This window comes from Capricornis sumatraensis, chromosome 1 (genome assembly GCF_032405125.1).
Source record: "Capricornis sumatraensis isolate serow.1 chromosome 1, serow.2, whole genome shotgun sequence".
Classification (NCBI taxonomy): Eukaryota; Metazoa; Chordata; class Mammalia; order Artiodactyla; family Bovidae; genus Capricornis; species Capricornis sumatraensis.
In genome coordinates this window covers 12,223,813-12,245,213 of record NC_091069.1, presented here as the reverse complement: position 1 = coordinate 12,245,213, position 21,401 = coordinate 12,223,813, and the positions used below count along the sequence as shown (strand labels likewise).

The following is a 21,401-nucleotide window of genomic DNA, read 5'->3' as shown; positions in this document are numbered from 1 at the left end:
TTAACAACAGAGGGAATATTGTTCTCATGAGCCTTCCTGAGGAATCTACTAGGGAGCCAGCTTCAGACAACCAGAATGGCCGAAGAGCTACCATTAGAACTGGTTATAGTGACCTAAAGCCTGAGACTAACAAGGGCTGATAGGGAGAGAGGCTAGTGTTATGGCTGTGTGTTCTAGCAAACCAAATACAGCTTAACAGCCAAAATCTGCAGGGGGAATAGGGAAAGAATATGCAAAGCAAAGTTAAAAGATACTCTAATCGTGCTGGTAGTAACATCTGTAGTGCTTTCTGAGGTTCCATGAAAGCGAAGTTGTTTAGTTGTGTCCAACTCTTTTGACCCCATGGACTGTAGCCTACCAGGCTCCTCGGTCCATGGGATTTTCCAGGCAAGAATACTGGAGTGGGTTGCCATTTCCTTCTCCAGGGGATCTTTCTGACCCAGGGATGGAACCCAGGTCTTCCACATTGTAGGCAGACGCTTTACCATCTGAGCCACCAGGAAAGCCCTATGAAAACAAATTAGTAATTATGGGATATTGTAATTCTGTTATCCCCCATGCCCTTCAGAACCAGAATTCTCAGTATAGAAGAAAGGAAATATAAATGTGATAGAGAAGAAGTTAAGCAGAAGGTGTGTAGTCTTGAATTTGGGTGGGATGTTTATCTATCTATATGCACATGTACATGTGTATACGAGTGTATGTCTCCCTCCTTTGTCCACTGAAAAGAGCTGGAAACAGTGACCAATCCAGTAGTAGTGAGTATCCTAAGAACTCAGATGTTGGTTTTGAGATACTACTTCTCACTAAAAGAAACCAGTGCTTCCTGAAGAAATGTCTGATTCTAGATTTGGGGGCAGGAAAGGTACAAGATGAGCCTGGGGCATCTTGTAATTTCAGATAATAAGGGAGCTAGGGTCATGAACAACAACAAAAAGTACTCAGGGCCTATCTGAACAAATTCTCAATGGCCAACATGAGACAGTTTGAGTTTCAGTAACAATTATAACTTCAATGGGCCCAAACCTATCAAATATGTTTAAATCTATCAAGTTATAGTAATACATATACAAAAGAACTGTCATGCTTTGAGGGTGTTAGGGAGTTAATTCTTTATACTAAATACTGGTAAATATAGGAAAGAATCAGCGTTTACCTTGTCTTTGCCATAGTAACTATGACACTGGATAACAATATAGTAAACGAACCAAAGTGTCTCTCTATAAAAACATTTCAACTAATAAATGAAAAATAAACAATAAACTGAGAACATCCTCATTTTGCAACTCCCAATGAATAAACATATGTAGATATTAAGCAGCACTGGCTACTAAAAAATCACTAATTACGATGCAACCAAACTTGATGTGCCTCTCATAGCCTTGCCAAACACCACCTGCAGTCTCACCAGAAGACTGAACCTTAGACCATCAGATTTCAAAACTCAGTCACCAATTATCAGGAAATATAGAGGACAGAGGAACACAGTGAACAGCACCATGATCACACAATCGGCATGAAACGGGTAGAGGAGGAACCTATAATTTTAAAGAGAATTTAAAAAGCCACATAACTTTTTTTTTTTAATGGACAAGACTAAACTACAGCATCTAGGGATATACATTTGGGTAATAAAACTATTTTTAAAAAGTATTAAAGTCAGTATGATGGTTACTTTTGGTAGGAGGAAAAGAATTGGGATGAAAGGGGTTTCTGGAGAGGGTAGAGAAGAAAGTGAAAGTTGCTGAGTCATGTCCAACTCTTTGCAACCTCATGGACTAGACAGTGCATGGAATTCCCCAGGCCAGAATAGGGAGTGGGTAACCATTCTCTTCTCCAGGGGATCTTCTCAACCCAGGGATTGAACCCAGGTCTCCAACATTACAGGAAGATTCTTTACCAGCTGAGCCATAGTACAGTTCTATTTCTTGTTCTGAGTGGTGTTGGTCTTCAGCCATTTATTTGATTAAGGCAGTTTTCTTTATCTGTTTTACAACAGAGAGTTTTTTAAAAAATGTATAATGATACCTATCCAGTGGGAAATATTGTAGTGATTGAATGTCAACATTTCTTTGTAAAGTGTCATTACGATGAGAAGTCTTACTATCTTTTCCTTAAATTATGTTGTCCTGACTTTGAAAAAGAAACCTTCATACTAACTCTATTGTGTCCTCATAGGATAGAATGTAGAAAAAACTCTGCTATAAATTGTCATTTTTATCTTCATAAAAATTAATATTGTTGCCAATGGAGGAAGTTGTGTGTAAGTGGGGACAGGAGGTATATGGGAAACTCTGTCTTCCACTAAATTTTTCTGTGAACCTAAAACTGCTCTAAAATATGAAGTTTATTTATATATGTAAAAAAATCCCTACTGAATATTAAGTTCATCCCATGTGTCAGGCACCATGCTCAGTTCAGTTGCTCAGTCGTGTCCGACTCTTTGCGACCCCATGAATCACAGCATACCAGGCCTCCCTGTCCATCACCAACTCCTGGAGTTCACTCAAACTCACGTCCATCGAGTCAGTGATGTCATCCAGCCATCTCATCCTCTGTCGTCCCCTTCTCCTCCTGCCCCCAATCCCTCCCAGCATCAGGGTCTTTTCCAATGAGTCAACTCTTTGCATGAGGTGGCCAAAGTACTGGAGTTTCAGCTTTAGCATCAGTCCTCCCAATAAACACCCAGGGACTGATCTCCTTCAGGATGGCACCGTACTAAATTATCTCATTTAATCCTCACAACAATCCTATGAGGCAGACTACATCTGTTCTCCTTTTACAGATGAGGAAATCAAACCACCGAGCAGTTAATTAACTTGCTCAAAATTATATCAATAGAAAAGTAGAACCTAGGTCTATTTGACTTCTGTGGGCATTTCCATACTTGATCCATCTCTTAGTGCCCAGTCTCTACTTTTGGAATTCAACTGATTTACTGAAAAGATCAGGAAACATACATTAAGGTTATAGAAGCTACCACATACAGCACCACTTCTTGGAAACAGAGGGAAAAGAGGCATGAGTTCCTTTGAGCCCACTTGTCACTCAGACCCTCCTCTAGGACAGACTGATCTCCCCAGCACTAGGGCTTGAATCTAAGCTGGCAAGATGCTTTCTGCATCAAGATTAAATGTGTTTGGGAAACCAGAGAGATGAAAGAAACAGCTCCATGCTGCTGACAGCAGGGAGTGCAGCAAAAATGTTTTCTGTACCCTAGGAATGCCAAGTCACCACCCTGACACATTGAATTATCAACTCTGGACTAAGAAGCAAGATGTTAGAGTTCACATTTCTTCACTAGATGCTGGAAACCATCACCAGAGAGAATCAGAAGCAGCATGGGATCAGTGAGGAAAAAGGTGAGTTCTAGACCCAGATGGCCCTGGCCCTCAATCCTGGCTCTCTCCTACCAGCACCTACCTCACCCAGGGGCTCTCTTTATCCCCTTCCTTGGTTTCCTTTTTTCAAATGGCATTTACCACCACCTGGCACAGTACAGATTGACTTCCATCTTTGTTTCCTGTCTGTGTCTCCCTAGAAGATGAGATGTAAGGGCTGGGACTTAATTTTGTTTTCTGCTGCATCTCCAAGCACTTAGAACAGAGTCTGACATAGTAGGGTCTTGTTAAATGTCTGTTCAAAGTTATTGGTTTAAATTATTTCAACTCTCTTTAAGTTCCTTATCAAACCACATTTAACCAAGAAAATATAAGTAAAGGGCAAGAAGTAGGCATTCAATAAATAGTGGGTTCTCCTTCTTGTATATCTTTTGCATAACATTCCTCAACAGAGGATAAAACTAATCAACTCAGGATAAAAGCTCCCCTTCAAGGGATAACGACATTTTGAGCTGGCAACTAACTTGCTCAGCACACGCTCAAACCTAGAGACCATTTTTAAAGCTGTGAACATGAGAGTAAAAGTGTATCACAGTAGGAATATGGGCAGAGAAAATCTCAAGGAAATGGTTTATGAATAATGCCAGTGAGCTGTGACTGAGGAGAACAGGGTGAGTGGAGACCTGCCAGGTCACATCACTAACAGGGACCAGCAAACCAAACATGAATAATCTCCAGTTAAAGGCTTTCCAAAATTCCTGCCACACCTCCATGGAATGTGACTGCTGGTGAATTAGGCATTCACTGGATAAAAGGGAAGCTGCCCCCACAGTCTGTTGTGGTGAGCAGAGGCAATTAACAGAGAGCAAGTGCTTTATATCTACCATCTCATTTAATTCTGAAAATAATTTTTAGGTGGGTGGTATTTTTATCCCCATGAAACAAATTAGAAACCCATGGTTCAGTGGGGAAGGGCTTCAGAGGTTTCACATCTTCTAAGTGGTGGCTTTCCTGGAAACTCAACTTTCTTTAGCCTGTACTGAACTGATAACTACAATACATGGAGGGGTGCCTCTCCAACACTGGAATATTCCACTGCACATTCACAAGCTGCCCCTACTCCAATGCCCCCAGGAAGTGAATATATCAAGAAATTAGACATTACTAGATAACAATTGCTAGCTAATAAAGTGCAGTCAAATTGACTCAGTCGTGTCCAACTCTTTGCGACCCCATGGACTGTATAGCCCATGGAATTCTCTAGGCCAGAATACTGGAGTGGGTAGCCTATCCCTTCTCCAGCGGATCTTCCCAACCCAGGGATCGAACCCAGGTCTCCTGAATTGCAGGTGGATTCTTTACCAGCTGAGCCACAAGGGAAGAACTTCAGCCAATTCACTGAAGTCTGGAGTAGTCAATCAACATATGCGGATCTCTAACACTCCTGTTAGCTCCAGGCTAAGCCCTCAAAGTTTTAAATACATTATTCTTGTTTCAGTTTAAGATAGGAATCAGCCAGACATGTCAAAGACACCTTGTGAAGGTATCACTTACTTATTCTCCTTCCTTACAATTCAGGAACTAAGGTTCAGGAAGTATAATAACTTGCCTAGAGTCACATGGCTGGGAAGAGGCAGAGTCCAGGTTGGCACCAGGTTTAACTATAAGGTTTTTTTTTTTTTAAACTTCACAATGTTGTTTATTATTTGCCAGAGGTGTGTGTGTCAGTAAATAGCCATAATATCTGGAATCTGGGAGTGTTGGTTCTGAGCCTGTCTGACCTCAGACCCTCTCTCCACTCTTCTCTATTCTGTACAGAGGGCAGGCTGAGTTCCCTGGTATCCTGAGTCAGCTGGCTTCCTGCTTTGTTTGGCACATGCAAGGTGCTGGTGGGAGATGAGGAGGAGAGGGAGGGAAAGGCTGAGTGTTTTTCCCCTCTCCCCTGCTGGGGTGGGCTGTCCAGCAGTGGTTCACCTCCATCTGACCCAAGCATCCACAGCACAGACCCACAGGTTCCAGCTTCTGTCAGGTGACCCTCGCCTTGGACTCAGGCACACCACCTCTGCTCTTGCTAATCTCTGGATTATCTTTGCTCCTCTGTCAGCTGGATAACCATTTACTGAATTGTTTTCCCTCCTGTAAACATATGAAGTGGTTCCTGTCATCCTGGTTAGATCCTGACTGATATATGGATCAAACTGCTGGCTGGAGGGGATGGGGACCGGTGGCCTGTGGCCCTGCACTGAGAAAGCTTGAGTGATGGCTGGGCTGTGTGTCTTACTTGTTAGCCATAATCTTCTGTCTGACTAGAAAAGCAATGCTTTGGAAAAGGAACATGCTTTTTTTAACCTGAGGCTCATAGCAGTGAGACTGGAGTGAAATGAACACAGTTGGTATCCCAATTCCATGGCCTTAGAGCAAGAAACATTCATAATCAATCTTTAGCTACAGCAGTGTTTCCCAAACTGTGGTGAGAAGTAGTTGATGCCTGGAATGTTAATAGGTAGTTTGTGGGGAAAAGCATTTGAAAAATATTAACAAAGTTAATCAGATTTCTTTATAACAGGACTGTAGTAAGGTACATTGTAAATATTTTTTTAAAAAAGCATTACAGTATGCAATATGCAACAGTCACAAATTTTATGTGCTCAGAAAACATCAGTATCTTGTGGATCTAACATTTCAAGGACCACTGTTCTAGAAATGCTGGTTTATGGTATTAGCGCTAAACCCCACGGTAAAGAATCTGCTTGCAATGCGGGAGACCTCGGTTTGATCCCTGGGTCAGGAAGATCCCCTGGAGAAGGAAATAGCAACCCACTCTAGTATTCTTGCCTGGAGAATCCCATGGAAGGAGCAGTCTGGCAGGCTCTGTGTGACCATGGGGTCTTAAAAGTCGGACATGACCGAGCGACTTCACTTAGGTGTTTCATGGACTGGAGCTGATCCTTTCTTCACTTCGTCCTCAGTCATACTCCTTCCTGTCTATGCTCCAGACACACAACTGCTCACAGTACCTGACCATTCCATGTAATTTCAACGTCCCTCACCTCTGCAAGGGCTACTTTCTGCCCTTGCTCCCAGGGTAATGCTCCTGCTCCTGCTCCTGCTCCTGCATGGCACCATCCCAGGGCATCCTTCCCCGGTGAGCTTTCCCTTGGCATCCAGAAAGAAGTGACTGCCAGTGCCTTTGGATGTTCACCACCTTGTACAATATTTCACTATTGCAGTTACCAAACTAAGTGCAACTCTCTGCTTACCTTCTCTCTGCCCTGCATGGCTCTTAAGAACAGGACCGAATCTTTCAGTGTGTGCAAGCCAGTGCCCTAGGTGGGGTGGTCACCAGGTCAGGTTTGTAGTGGGGAACAAGTATACTAAGATTTTAAGCACTTGTAATCACTTCCCACTAAGGTTTGATTATAATCGACTTAAAAACATGTTAAGTCAAAGTTCCATTGTTATGATGATCCATAATAAATTAACCCTATATGAATGTAGCTTTTATTATGATGAAAATAAGTGATTTTCTTAAAACAACAACAACGAAACCCTAGTATCAATTGAAAAAGGACTAATATTAAGAATATTTAGCACCTGGATTAACACTGCTACCAGAAAGCTCACCACTAGGTGTCAGCCAAGGAAAAGGGGAGGAAGGACCGCACTTTAGAAATGCTTTACTTTTTCATCCAATTATCAGTCAATATCAACTATTTAAACAACAAAATATTAGGCCATTAGAATTATCTATAAAGGGATGTTTTTAAGAATATATCTAAAATTCTGAAATTTCCATTTTGCAATTCATAAATAGTTCATTAATGGTGTAAGTTTAACCTGTATTTTTCAAGAAACATTTGCACAGATTGGAGACACTGACTCTTAAGAGGAGACTAGATCAGTATTCTTCTGAAATGACCTCAAATTACACATAACACAGATCATATGGTAATCACCACTGGGGTGAGCGGTCAGAGGAAAGAACATGGTTGTGAGAATCAGACAGATGGAAGTCCGAATCCTGGCTCTGCCACTTCTTAAAAAAAGTGACACAATCTTTCCTAGCCTCGATTTCTCATCAACAGAATGGGGCCACATCACTTCTTCCATATGAGGACTCTAAAAATCAAACAAGGGAATATATATACAAAGAGTGTAGCATAAAATAAATGCTTTGTATTATTTTCTTTTTCTTAAGACTTTGAGTCTTAATGATTTATTTAACAAAACTGTGTTTCAACTCCCAAACTGCTAAGGACACTGTAACTAGGGACTATTGTCATTTCATTCCTTCCACAGAGAATTATTAGGCACTGTCTATGTACTAGGCTCTGTGCCAGGGATACATGACTAACCACGACATGCTACTGAGGCTTCCATCTTTTGGTGAAAGGATAGCATAAGGTTGAATGTGACTGTCTATTTCTGAGAATAGACCCATACCCCACAGAAAATCAGTGCCGATGCATGTCTGAGGGATTGGGGGTGGGGGTGGGGCACGGATATCTACAATTTCATCCTCTAAGCATCATTCTGCTCGCCCCACAGAACAAACCCACCATTACTCCACCTTACGTTACTGAACCTCTACTGTGTGCTGGGGGTACAAGAAGGAGTAAGACAAAATCTTTTCAAAGAAGCTCACAGTCTGGCTATGTACATGAAGTCTGCACTGTTTCAGGCTCTAAATTGTCAAATGTTATCACTGCTTGAAAATGGATCAGAAAGGTTTCTTTTCCAGAGTCTCAGTGAAAAAGTAAAAGACCCTAAAGTGAGATGATCTGACTTAAGACATTGGTGACAGTAACCATGCCTCTTTGGCACTGCTTCCGCAAAGACACAGTATTTAACACTGCCACCGTGGATTCAGCTTACTTGCTGAATTAATGTGCTGCCTCGTGCATTTTCTTAGCTAGAACTGAATATTTACCGGGTGTGGTGATTTTCACAGAGGGTGAGCCCCTCCAGATCCTAATGGCCTGGCGTTGGCTAGCATGAGGATGCTGCGCAGGGTCTGTGTCTTACATTTACACGTTCATGGTGTGGTGTTTGTGTCAGATTCTTCTTCTCATGCTCTAAGATGAAGCTGTGGATAATTTTTTTTTTTAAACTAAGCATCTATATTGTGCAACACTGAAACATTTACCACCAGTCTTTCTAATGCATACTATGGGGAGAATGGTATCATTCATTCATTTGTTCAGTCATTCATCCAACAAACATTTAATGAACACCTACTAAATATTAGACTATGTTTAGGACACCAAGGATTACCAAACGTGGTCCCATCCTACAGGAACAAAGTAAGAAAGGAGCCAGGATTATTAAATGAGATCAAGTGAAAGCCTGGAATTCCTCCTGGATAGTCTAAGATACACTAGCTATGTTTTATTTTTCAAGTATTTTAGAACATATGGGGATTTCATTTTGATCATATTCAGTGATGCTCTTTGAAATCATACAGTAAAGCTTGATCATTGTGTTTAAGAGGATTTCCTGCCAGTTCTCATCTTCTCTCACTTAAGGACTGACTTTTCACTTGAGCAGTCTACTTCTAGAACAACGACTCTTAGTTCAGTGAGCCTTCACTGTGGTGTGACTCACAGTGCCAGGACTCCCAAAGTCTATTCCTGAGCAACAGCAATGTCTCTGGGCGGTGGACAGTGGATATGTGGCACCAACATCAAACAAGGGTCATCTCCTCTCAACAGGCAAAAATTGTTTTGATGAAATAGGTAAAAAGATTCTCAGTTCTATTTTCTCATATGCCTGTTAGAAAGTAATGCATTTTGGAATTTTAAACCCTTGGTACTACCACTCCCACTTGTCTGTAACTGCAGTAACATGAATAAATAAATATCAAATAAATACAAATGAAGGAAACAAATGTGACTTCTTACAAATCCTTTATGCCATTATTTGAGATAAAAACTGAACTTTCATAGTTACCTCAAAAGACAGAAATAAATGGGCCAGAATCTTGGGTTTTGCCTGGTTCCAGTTCGCTTGACACCTGCTGAATAAGTATGGCCACTAGTGTTCTAGAACGAGACAGTCTCATTTCCTCCTCTTCCTTCTTTACCTTCTTGTCATCCAGAAAAGGTCACTCTCAGTTAAAATCCGCTATTAGCAAAAAGCTACATTATCACTATTTTTCTCAATAGTCTTACAGAGTAGGTATTATCTCCATACTGCTCATACTGTTCATACTGTTCATGGGGTTCTCCAGGCAAGAATACTGAAGTGGTTTGCCATTCCCTTCTCCAGTGGACCACATTCCGTCAGAGCTCTCCACCATGACCTGTCTGTCTTGGGTGGCCCCACACGGCATGGCTTAGTTTCACTGAGTTAGACAAGGCTGTGGTCCATGTGATCAGGTTGGATAGTTTTCTGTGATTATCTCCATTTTAAAGATGAGACAATTAAGACTCAGGTCATCTGGCAGATTCCACAGACAGGATTAAAACCCAGGTGACTCCAACGACCATACACTTTCCATCATACTCAGGAGCCTCCTGAGCCACTTGGAGCCACAGAGCTACAGGGCTGGTCCCTGGAGCCCTGGTGTTGGAAGCCCCTCCCCTTTTCCCTGTTGCATTCGCAGGACATGATCTGAACTTTGGATAAACACTAAAATGAGAAAAAACAGTAACCACTTACCAGTCCCTCCCTAGTCCACCACCGACTCCTGTGTCAACGCATCTATTTAGCTCAGGCCTCTAGACTTTGACTATAATTCCCTACTTACTTACCTAGAACAAACTGGAAAATAAGAAAATCTTTTACCAACTTTTCCTATAGAACATTCATGGGTACCCATCCATACTTCACAGACAAATGTAAAATTAGCATGGCCTGTATTTGGAAAACAATTTGGTGGTTCCTAAAAAAGGTAAACATAAAATTACTATATTACCTAACAATTCCACTCCTAAGTATACTTCCTGAAGAACTGAAAACAAGCACTGAAACAAATACTTGTACAGATATATTCATAGTGGCATTATTCTCAATAACCAAAAGGTGGAAACTACCCATCTGTCCATTAACAGATGAATGGGAACATAACATCCATGGGTATATATACACATTCAGTGGAATATTATTCAGCCATAAAAGGGGTGACGTTCTGACACATGCTACAATGTGGATGAACCTTGAAAACATTATGCTAAGTGAAATAAGCCAGACACAGAAGAATATGATGTGATTTCATTTATATGAAATACTCAGAATAGGCAAATTCATAGAGACAGAAAGTAGAAGTCACCAGGGGCTAGTAGGTTGGGGGAACTGAGAGTTATTGCTTAATGAGTTCAGCATTTCCGTTTGGGGTGATGAAAAATTTTGAAAATACATAGTGATAGTGGTTATACAACATTGTGAATGTAATTAATTCATTGAATTGTAACTTAATGATGGTTGAAATGGGAAATTTTATGTTATTTATGTTTTACCACAATTTAAAAAAAGTAAAAAGCAAAGGCTCTGGAGAAAAACATGTGTTTGACTCCTTGCTCTACCATTGCCAAGCTGTATGGAGACCCTCGGAGTCAGCCTTGAGGCACACACACCAGTTCCTTCCATGCTTCATCTCATTTCTCCTTTCCCTTGGTTTCCTTATCTCATCTCGCTTTAAGGTTCCACAAGTTTTTTGTTTTCTGTGTGTGTGTGTGTGTGTTTTAGCATAAAATAGAGGCACAGACAAATTAGTAACATCATTTATGTATGTGCTGGGTACACTCCACTTGCCTCTGTGGAGGGCAGAGAGCACACACCAGGAAGCATTCTCAGTTCTTTCCATTTTGAGTTGCTTCTAGGCTGAGTCAACAGAAATCTGCTTCCTTACCACGTTGTGACAAGTTGGCACCCAGAGTCAGGCTCTTGCAGACTTGTATTTCTCCGACTTGGAAGACTTTGAAATAAGGCATACCAAAGCTTTATTTACAAAGATGGTTGGTGGAATATTAATGATAATCTCAAAAAACTGGAAACAATCTAAACGTTCAACATGAGAGAGTGATTACAGAAATTAAGATAGCTGGACTTGATAGAATATTCTGCAGCCATGTAAAAGAGCCTAGGATGTAATGTAAAATGGGGATCAATAAGATTTTAACTTAAGATTTGAAAGCAATGTAAACACTTAGCATAATGAAAAACAATAAGAATGTACAAAAGGCAGCTGAGTAGTTGTATTACTTTTGTGGAACTACAGGGATATTTTAATTTTCCTAGTTTGTAAATGTCTTTTTTAAAAAAAATTTTCTGTTACACTAAATCACATAAGTAGAGTTTGGGTTTTGTTTTGTTTTTTAAACCATGAGATCAACCAGGAGACAGATATATATGGTATTTTTCTGACCTGCTCCAACATAGCCTCGTCCATTCATGCTTGAAAGCCAGGTTATCAATCTGCTTTTATCTTAACGTCTCTGTCTTCAAGGGGTTTTAGGTGGATAAATATGACTCAGCAGAATTATGTGCGAAATCAGAGGCTGAAACGTGGATGATGGTATCATTCCCATAGCTGAATCTGGAGCCGGGCCTCTTGGGAAGGACTAAGCAGGCAGGACTGGAGGAGCTGGCTACTGCCTACACAGGCAGTGCCACTTCTTTGCGGCACTGTTGACTGTCGGTTTACCGTCCCCACCTCAGCCTTCGTGCCCTGTGGGTAGGGGCTGAGCTCCATTCATCCTGGGGAGGCCCAGCCAGCATGCTGGCCCAGAGAAAGCCACATGAGCCTGTTGAACAAACAACTCTCACTGTGCTCCATCTATACTGGCCTTTGCACCGCTACCGGCATGGAACCGAATGCAACTTAAAGTTATAATCCCCGCCAGTTTTGCTCTTTGATATCACATTTACCAGGGACCTGCAATGGGTCAAACATGGGAAAAGCACCTTCATACGCATTGCCTTAAGATGACTCTACATAGCCATGAGCAAGGAACTAAGAAACCATGTCCAGAAAAAAGGATGCAGTTAAAGCACACAATTCTATTTTTGAAAGTTCTTTAAAACTGAGGCCACTGTGCTAAGAAATGTCTTCCAGAGATGGTGGTGGTGTAGTCTTATTCCGATTTCAAGATGATATAATTTTAAACAAAGGAGTGAGGTAAAGTAAGATTCTTTTTAAAATTCATTTGTTTCCCTGAGGAGGGAGAAAGGGGACTCGAGGCAAATTCAAGACCCACACTGCTATACACATATTCCAAAAGTTGCAATCTTCTACCCAGCAGAGAAAGGATCCTTGGCCTGGCAATTAAAATCATTTGTCTTTTATCCCCTTCTTGCCAAAAAGGACCCCAGCCCTAACTAGTTAATCCCTAACACACACTGCTACTCCCAGAGTTGCCTGGCAACTGCTAGGAGGCGTGTCAGAGAGCAAGAAAGGCCTAAATAAATGAGCTGAAGCCTGGGCTGCCGCTTGACACGGATAAAGGAGGTTTTTCCAAATGGAGCTGCCTGGCTGCTTGTGGTTCTGTCATTAAAGTGGAGAAGAACAAGTTGGCTTGCCCGATATTGTTAAATACCTTGGGCTTTGCACCTGATATTCTCCAAGTGATGGAAAAATGGCTCACATGCCCTTGTGATTCACCGACACTCTCCCCTCTGCCTGGCAGCACCAACCTCCAAAGCCTCAAGCCAGGGAAGAAGCAATGTGCATGCACTGAACAGAGGTCAAGGGCCAACCCCGGCCCCACACACTTCTCTGTTCTTTCATTTCTTTCACCCATCCTTTCTACCACTGTTCCAAAACACACGCGTTGATGCCGATGCTATGCCACGACCTGTGCCCGGTGATGGAAATGCAGAGAAAGAGCTGTTAATGTGGAACATGAGGAAATCAGAACAAAGGCAAGAGAGAGGGTCGGGTGGAAGAAACCTGGGTTTTCGAGTCAGGCCGATCTGAGTCTGACTCCAGGCTCATAACTGCCAGGAAGTAACAGACAACTGCCGACCCTCTCCCATCTGTGATGTGGGCAGCGAGGGGTAGTCGTGGGGAATTACTATGACCACGGATGCAAAGCAACTCACGGATGAAGCCTGTTGGCAGCTGTCGAGCAGGTAGAAGACTCGGCTATAGCTGGATGCCCTGGGGTCTCACTTTCTGATCCTCGGGAGGAATAAGTCACCTGGCCCTAAAGAGAGACCTCTTTGGGAATCCCACAGGGGCCCTCTGGCCCTGAGATGGGCACATGGCAGAAGGCACGGGTGGAGGGGGCAGCCTGGCACCTGGCTGGGCCTCAGCAAGGAGGCTGCCTTCCTCTTCCCTTCCAGGCAGGGGAAAGAAAATGAAGCTTGAGACTCCCCAGCCAGCTGCATTTTGAATTTTTTTCAGTAGGAGAGAAAGAAAAAAGGCCAACAAGTTGAAAATCTCAAGCAAGCTCTGGGCTGTGGAGGAACTGCTGCCCATTTCTGCCTCTTGGGCTGGGATGGGCCTCTCCAGAGAGGCCCCACTGGAGCCGAGCAGAAAAGTACACCAAGCCTGTGATGTTGCATCTTTGAAAAAACCCAAGCCCTGCGACTTGGCAGTGACCTGAGTCCCATGACCGCAGCTGCTGGCTCAGGTGGGAAGCTCCTACACTGTATCCTCCGTGCCTCACACGCTCCTTCCTGCAGGCCGTCTCTGTCCTCAGCCTTGGGCCGTTTCCCACCTGCCTGAGTCTCTTCTCCAGGCTACCAACCACTTCTGGCCACCAGCCTTCTCCTCCAATTTATGAATTGAAGGCCTTAAATGCACTCGGGTACCTTCAACTCAATAAAACCAAGTTGAGGATGCCGCCTAGGGAAATAATTCACACCATGGAATGAAGATTTATATAGAGATATTCACCACAGTGTGGTTTAAGATGGTGAAAGTTACCAACAAGCAAAAGAACCAGCGCTGGGATAATGTGGTGGGCCTCCGCACTGGTTTCAGATGGCAAGGATTTGATAAAAATCTCTGTGAGTGGGGCCCAGACATTTACCTTTTTAAGAGCCCCACAGGCAATTCTGATCTACAGCCAGAGCTGAGACCCCCTGGAGTCACCTGATGAGAGATGTGCACCCAATTTTTAAAGAGTTTTTATATGATATGGAATAAGTGCTTACTACACTCTAAAAGGCAAAACTAAATAACAGGGAACTAGATTGCTTTGCCAGGAATATCTCAACTCTCTAAAAGTGAAAAATCAAAACCCCGAAGTAAATGAAACAAAAAAAACCTCAATCCTCGAACTTATCCCTCCCCCTCTTATATACAGAATAGATAACTAATAAGGACCTACTGTATAGCACAGGGAACTCAATTCAATACGCTGTAATGACCTATACAGAAAAGAATCTAAAAAGACTGGATATACGTATATGTATAACTGATTCACTTTGCTGTACAGCAGAAACTAACACATTATAAATCAACTATTCCTCAATACATTTTTTTTTTAAGATAAGGAAAACAGGATAAAAAGAAAAGCCCAAAACAAACATATAAACTGCAAAACCTAGAACCTTGGTGGAAACATGCTAACATGTTATCTCAGCTCCGGATGACAGGATTATGGGTATTTTCTCATTTCTATTCCCATTACTTTAAACCTTTCTCAAAAAAGAAAAACCAACAAAAAACCAAGAGCAGTTTTGTTTTGTTTCTTTAAATAATCAGAGAAACACATAAAAGACAAGTGGCCCCATGAAGGACACCCCTTCCTCAGCACTGTGCTGCTTGCCGCCCAAGTGGGCTCATCCAGGCACTGTTCTCCACGCCTCCCATATGGCCTGACTCTAAAACCCCTGACCCCTTCTTGAGCTCACATGCGTTTTGCAATCGTTATTTTAATTAATCTCACAAACAATCTGGTATTGGAAGTGTTGTTATTCCTTTTTTTTTTAAGATGAAGGGAATTGGCTAGAACTAAATCTACGGTTTAAAAACCATCTAGATAACAAGATGAGGCTTGGTCAGAAACTTTCAGGCCCCTGGCTTCTCTCTTGGCCTTATGAAAAAGAGCTATTCTGGTGCAGATAAATCAGACCAATAGCATGACAAGTCTGCCTTATTTCACTGATCTATAAGATGCAAATTTCTTCACATTTTAACATCTCTGAAATCTGGATGTCTTACAATTGATGGCATCCTTCAATTATAATTGGGAGCACCCTTTCTTAATGACATGTGAAACAGTGGTACACCTTATGATGGAATGACACGTAAAATTCAATGAAAGGTACCATGTTTATAATCAATGCTATTTTTAATGACTTTATAATATTCTATCACATGGATATAATTTACTTAACCAGTTATTTATCATTATGGACAGTTAGTCTGCTCCACATTTTGACCATTATAATCTGTTACTCAGGACACTTTCACATCAAGCTGTCCCTGTTTCTACCATGGGCATCATCATCCTCTCCCAGGTCCATATCTTGGGAGATATTTTGATATTTCTTGCCCCTCATCTCTCATATCTTATCTATTTCTAGACTCATCTAGTCATTTCTTCTTCATGGTACCTTTTCCTGGTGCAACCACTGGAGGGCTATCTTCTGAGTTCTCTAACAGTCCCTTGGTCTCTGCTTCTGGTTTCCTTTTCAGTCCAGTTCTGCATTACTGGTCAAACATGACTTCAGTCACATCATGTCTCTGCTCACACCCCTAGTCTAGGATCTAAGGCTCTGTCAAATTTGGCTCTAGCCTCTCCTGCAGCCAGCCCTTTCTCTCTACCCAAACCCATGACCCCAGACAAAGAGGCTATGAGGGGTCCTGCCTCCAAGTCTTCGCTCACTCAGATAATTCCATGCCCACCACAGGAAGGATTGCTGCTATCCTTTTTTTTTCCAAGTTTTACCTTTCCTCTGAACAGTATTATGGCTCACTTGTTCCTTATAACCATTTGAAAATGTAGAATAAGTCTTCCTTTTCTCATTTCACAGTGAAGAAACTGAAGTTTAGGGAGATTAAGTGCCCTACTCAAGGTTGTACAGCCTAGAAGTACAGAGCCAGGCTTTAAACTCTTGGACTTCCATATTTAAACCTGAGGCCTTTAAGGATGTATAGCAGGATGTTTTACTCGCTCAGTCGTGTCTGAATCTATGTGACCCCATGGACTATATAGCCTGCCAGGCTCCTCTGTATTTCGAATTCTCCAGGCAAGAATACTGGAGTGGGTTGCCATTTCCCTCTCCAGGGGAGTTTCCCAACCCAGGGATTGAACCCCGGTCTCCTGCATTGCAGGAGATGCTTTACCATCTGAGAGATATAAGTACAAATACAACCATAAACTCCTCTGGAGGAGCAACTTGTGCCCAGATTATATACCCAGAAATATGTACCAGAATCAACAGTCTCTGGACTCTAGACATATACATGACAACAATGACATCTTGGTAAGAGTGTAAACACTTCATGTCAATATCAGTCCCAGTAGCCTAAGACAAGGACAGGCCAGTTGTCCCATTCTTACTTTAAAGATGGGGAGAAAACAGAACTTTCCTTGAATTCTATCAGCTTTCAAAACAGCACTGAACCAGACTGGTTTGGCTGGGCCCACGGTCAGGACAAAGAATCAGAGCTACCTGTCTTACAGACAAGGAGGACATGAGAAGCTTGCTTTAAGCTGAAAGGCTTTTTAGGACCTAAGGGAAGTATCTCTTAAGAAGCAAAGACAGTGCATCCCTTCTGTCAGGTGACACTGCCTGAAGCTGAGGCAGCCGAGCAAGTCAGGCCCTAGTGCTGGATGGAAGACGAGAACAAGGTGGCTCGAGGCTGCTGTTCCTTGGGCACCCACTGCCCCAACCACTTCACAGAGTGTGCACCCTGGCTAAAGGGTGCTTGCTTTCACTCTGTGCTTCACCTACACACATGATGGATTCATAACAGTCAAAAAGTACTTATCCAGGTATAACTGTGGCTTATGAGGCATCATGGTCAAGATTCACTGTCAGAGTTTGCACATGAAATGCACTGTCTGATACCTACTCATCTTCTGTCATTTAATCTAACAAAATGTCTGTCTAGGTCCCTCAGAGCCACTCTGACTAGGCTGGGTGTGGTTGCCATCTCCACCTGCTCAGGATGGAGTCTCATGTCCTGAGAGGAAAGGGCTATCAGCAAGGTCCCCTCCAGCATCCTTCCATATGCAGTGAGGCAGGTCCCTGGGCCAATTTCTCCATTCTCCTTGGCTGAGAGGCTATGAGTAATCAAGCATATGATGAAAGCTTCTCACTGAAGCTGGGAGAGCTGATAGTTTCTTTGGTTTTAGGGATGACCTGGTGTCTTCCATCCTCACAATAACTAATCACCTCACGGATGAGGCAACAGAGGCTCTGAAAGGCTGACGGGATCTGGGGGCAGATGACATCATTCCCCAGTCCTCAGCACACTTAGCAGTCAGTACACCAAGACGACTCTGGGAACCTGTAAGAAGTGAGCCTCTGGATACTCTGCTCTCTCAAGTGTGGAGAAGAGGTTCCTTTGCAGGAAAAGGGTGGTGAAGCACAGAGGAAAGCATGGGCTTTGGGACAACCTACCTGGCTCTTCCACTGGTTAGCAGGTCATCATTTCTGTAAGCCTCAGTTTCCCCATTTGTGAAGTGAAGATGATCACTGCTACCTCACAGGCTTACCAGGACTTCTCAGTTAGAGCAGATGTGTACAGTGCTAAGCACTGCGACCTGCAGAGGGTGCTACTGTCCAGGGAAGGGAGGGGTCCTAACATCCACAGGAGCAGACAGTGCTCCACATGGGGCAGCGCAGCTTCCTTGTGCTAAGAGGTAGCGTGAGGGCAGCACACTTCTCCAGTCTCCACCAAACACACACACACAAAACCTCCTTTGGTGAATTCAACAACAAGATGACTAGCAAGTTTCCTGTGGCCCCGACCAAACATGGACTTGTGACACGCCAAGAAGCTACTCACCGGCTCGATTTTCAGAGCGTTTCGGTAGCTGCCGAAGAAAGCGGCCTGGGCCTTGAGGAAGGCTCTGGCCACACCATCGCCAGTTGTCGTGGAGACCTTCTTCAGCCGGCTCTTCAGGGAAGAGATCTGGTGACAGAAAGGAGGCACAGGATGAGGGCAGGGTGGGAGGATGATGGCTATCCCTCACATGCGCAGAGCTTTAGAAAACCCTGGGGAGGGGGATGGATTTGACACCTCGGCTGCTGGGAGAGCATACACACGTTCAGGATTAGGGCAGGTGTTTGAAAGTTAAATAAATGTTGCTCTTATTAGTGTATCTCTAAGAAAAACAAAAACAAAATCACTTTCTAAGCAGTTTCAATGTGTCAGGTAATTGCTTTCACATAAATTTCTGTACTTAATTCTTTCAACAATCCTATAGGAAAGGGATTGTGTTCCTATCTTACAAGGGTATTAACAGTCTCAGAGAGATTAGATTACATGCCTAGTAACAAACCGAAGAAGCAGTCAAGTTGGAATTATGAATTGAAATCTTATAATCTGAGCCCAAACTATACACATTTTTTTAGTTCTAATTCTATTTCCTCTTCAGATTACTTACAAATATTAGAGATAAATGGCTTATTTATAACATATAATACATATTATATATTATAATATACCTCATACCCAAAATATTTATCAAATGTATTATAAATTATATATGCCTGCAATGCAGGAGACCCCAGTTCTAATTCCTGGGTCGGGAAGATCCCCTGGAGAAGGACAGGCTACCCACTTGAGTAGTATTCCAGAAGTATTCTTGGGCTTCCTGGTGGCTCAGTTGGTAAAGAATCTGTCTGCAATGTGGGAGACCTGGGTTCGATCCCTGGGCTGGGGAGATTCCTTTCAGGAGGGTATGACAACCCACGCCATAAAGATGTGTGCTTAGTCGCTCAGTCGTGTCTGACTCTGCGACCCTATGGACTACAGCCCACTGGCCTCCTCTGCCCACATGAATTCTGCAGGCAAGAATACTGGAGTGGGTTGCCATTCCCTCCTCCAGGGGATCTTCTCAACCTAGGGGTCAAATCCAGGTATCCCACATTGCAGGTGGATTCTTTACCAACTGAGCCACCAGGGAAGCCCCCATAAAGTATATATAATATATATTATTATAAAACTCATACTCTAAAGGAATAGTCATTATACAGATGTACAGAAACACACTTATACATCTTATAGATATGCACACAGTAGATTAACATAAAACAGACAAAGTCATGGCAATGGAAAAAGAATAAGTCAGGTGTAGATTTAGTATATAAACATAAGCCATCAGGGCTCATGTTTTCAAACTGTGGAAAATTCTTAAACAGATGGGAATACCAGACCACATTACCTGCTCTTGAGAAATCTGTATGCAGGTCAAGAAGGAACAGAACTGAACATGGAACAATGGGCTGGTTCCAAACTGTGAAAGGAGTATGTCAAGGCTGTATATTGCCACCCTGCTTATTTAACTTATATGCAGAGTACATCATGCAAAATGCCAGGCTGGATGATCACAAGTTGGAATCAAGATTTCCAGGAGAAATATCAATAACCTCAGATATGCAGATGACGCCACCCTTATGACAGAAAGCAAAGAGGAACTAAAGAGACTCTTGATGAAAGTGAAAGTGGAGAGTGAAAAAGCTGGATTAAAACTCAACATTCAAAAAACTAAGATCATAGCATCTGGTCCCATAAATTCATGGCAAATAGATGGGGAAACAATGGAAACAGTGACAGACTTTGTTTTTCATGGCTCCAAAATCACTGCAGATGATGACTACAGCCACAAAATTAAAAGATGCTTGCTCCTTGGAAGAAAAGTTATGACCAACCCAGACAACATATTAAAATGCAGAGACATTACTTTACCAACAAAGGTCCATCTAGTCAAAGCTATGGTTTTTCCAGTAATTATGTATGGATGTGAGAGCTGGACCATAAAGAAAGCTGAGTGCTGAAGAATTGATGCTTTTGAACTGTAATGTTGGAGAAGACTCTTGAGAGTCCCTTGGACTGCAAGGAGATCCAACCAGTCAAGCCTAAAGGAAATCAGTCCTGAATATTCATTGGAAGGACTGATGATGAAGCTGAAACTCCAATACTTTGCCACTTGATGTGAAGAGCTGACTCATTTGAAAAGACCCTGATGCTGGGAAAGATTGCAGGCAGGAGGAGAAGGGAATGACAGAGGATGAGATGGTTGGATGGCATCCCCGACTCAATGGACATGAGTTTGAGTAAGCTCCGGGAGTTGGTGATAGACAGGGAGGTCTGGCGTGCTGCAGTCCATGGGGTTGCAAAGAGCTGGACACAACTGAGTGACTGAACTGAACTGAACTGAACATCAGGTCTTACATAGTAGCTAGAAGCAGACTTCAAATTTGAGTTGAGCCTCCTAGCCGTCAAAGCAAAAAGGAAAACATGAGAAGCTGTGGAATTCTTTGGGTCCAAGGTAGTTGCACAAATGAACACAAAATTTACTGAAAATGAGAACTGAAAGAGATTTTTCCTGCATCCTCAATGTAGGAAAGATAGTGTGAGATGACAGTTATTACCCTCAAAGTCAGAGACAAGATCAACCCTCCCAGGCTATTTCCAATATGCCATTCATCTCAGGATGCCATATTCCACAGCTTCTGGGCACACCACTCACACTGTGTTCCATGTGAAAATTGCCCCTGGAATCAGGCAACTTGGTGGCCTTGAAACAATGGTGATACAATGGTGAGCAAACCAGACAGCAAAATCTTAAACTTATACTCTTGTGAGGAAAATACCAATACATGTGCCACTGCTACCATGATGAGCCTGTGCTAGAGCTCACCAAGGAGGTCAAGGAAACTTTTGTGGAGAGAAACAGGCTTATACTGAGATCTGAAGGATGAGCTGAAGCAGTTAATTCACAAAGAAGGGAAGAAACAGTGTACCAAACATGGGGATCAGCATCTGTAAAGACACTACAGTGTGGAGGAGTTCAGAGACTAGGGAGAACTGTGGCTTCAGTTGAGAGAAGGTGGAGAAGATAGCTTAAAATGAGAACAGATGGAAGGGCTGGGGTTAAGAATTGAATACGTTAAGGAATTTTCCCCTGACTTTGAGATAAATGTAAAGCT

At 42.7% G+C, this 21,401-nt stretch overlaps 1 protein-coding gene across 1 annotated transcript in view; it reads right to left on the bottom strand.

Annotated features, from left to right (window-relative positions):
- DENND1A (DENN domain containing 1A) overlaps positions 1–21,401 on the bottom strand; it is a 539,355-nt gene that overhangs the window by 131,339 nt on the left and 386,615 nt on the right. The window contains exon 13 of the mRNA XM_068966275.1: positions 18,253–18,378. Within this exon, the coding sequence (XP_068822376.1) occupies positions 18,253–18,378 (126 nt within the window). The remainder of the gene's footprint in view (positions 1–18,252; positions 18,379–21,401) is intronic.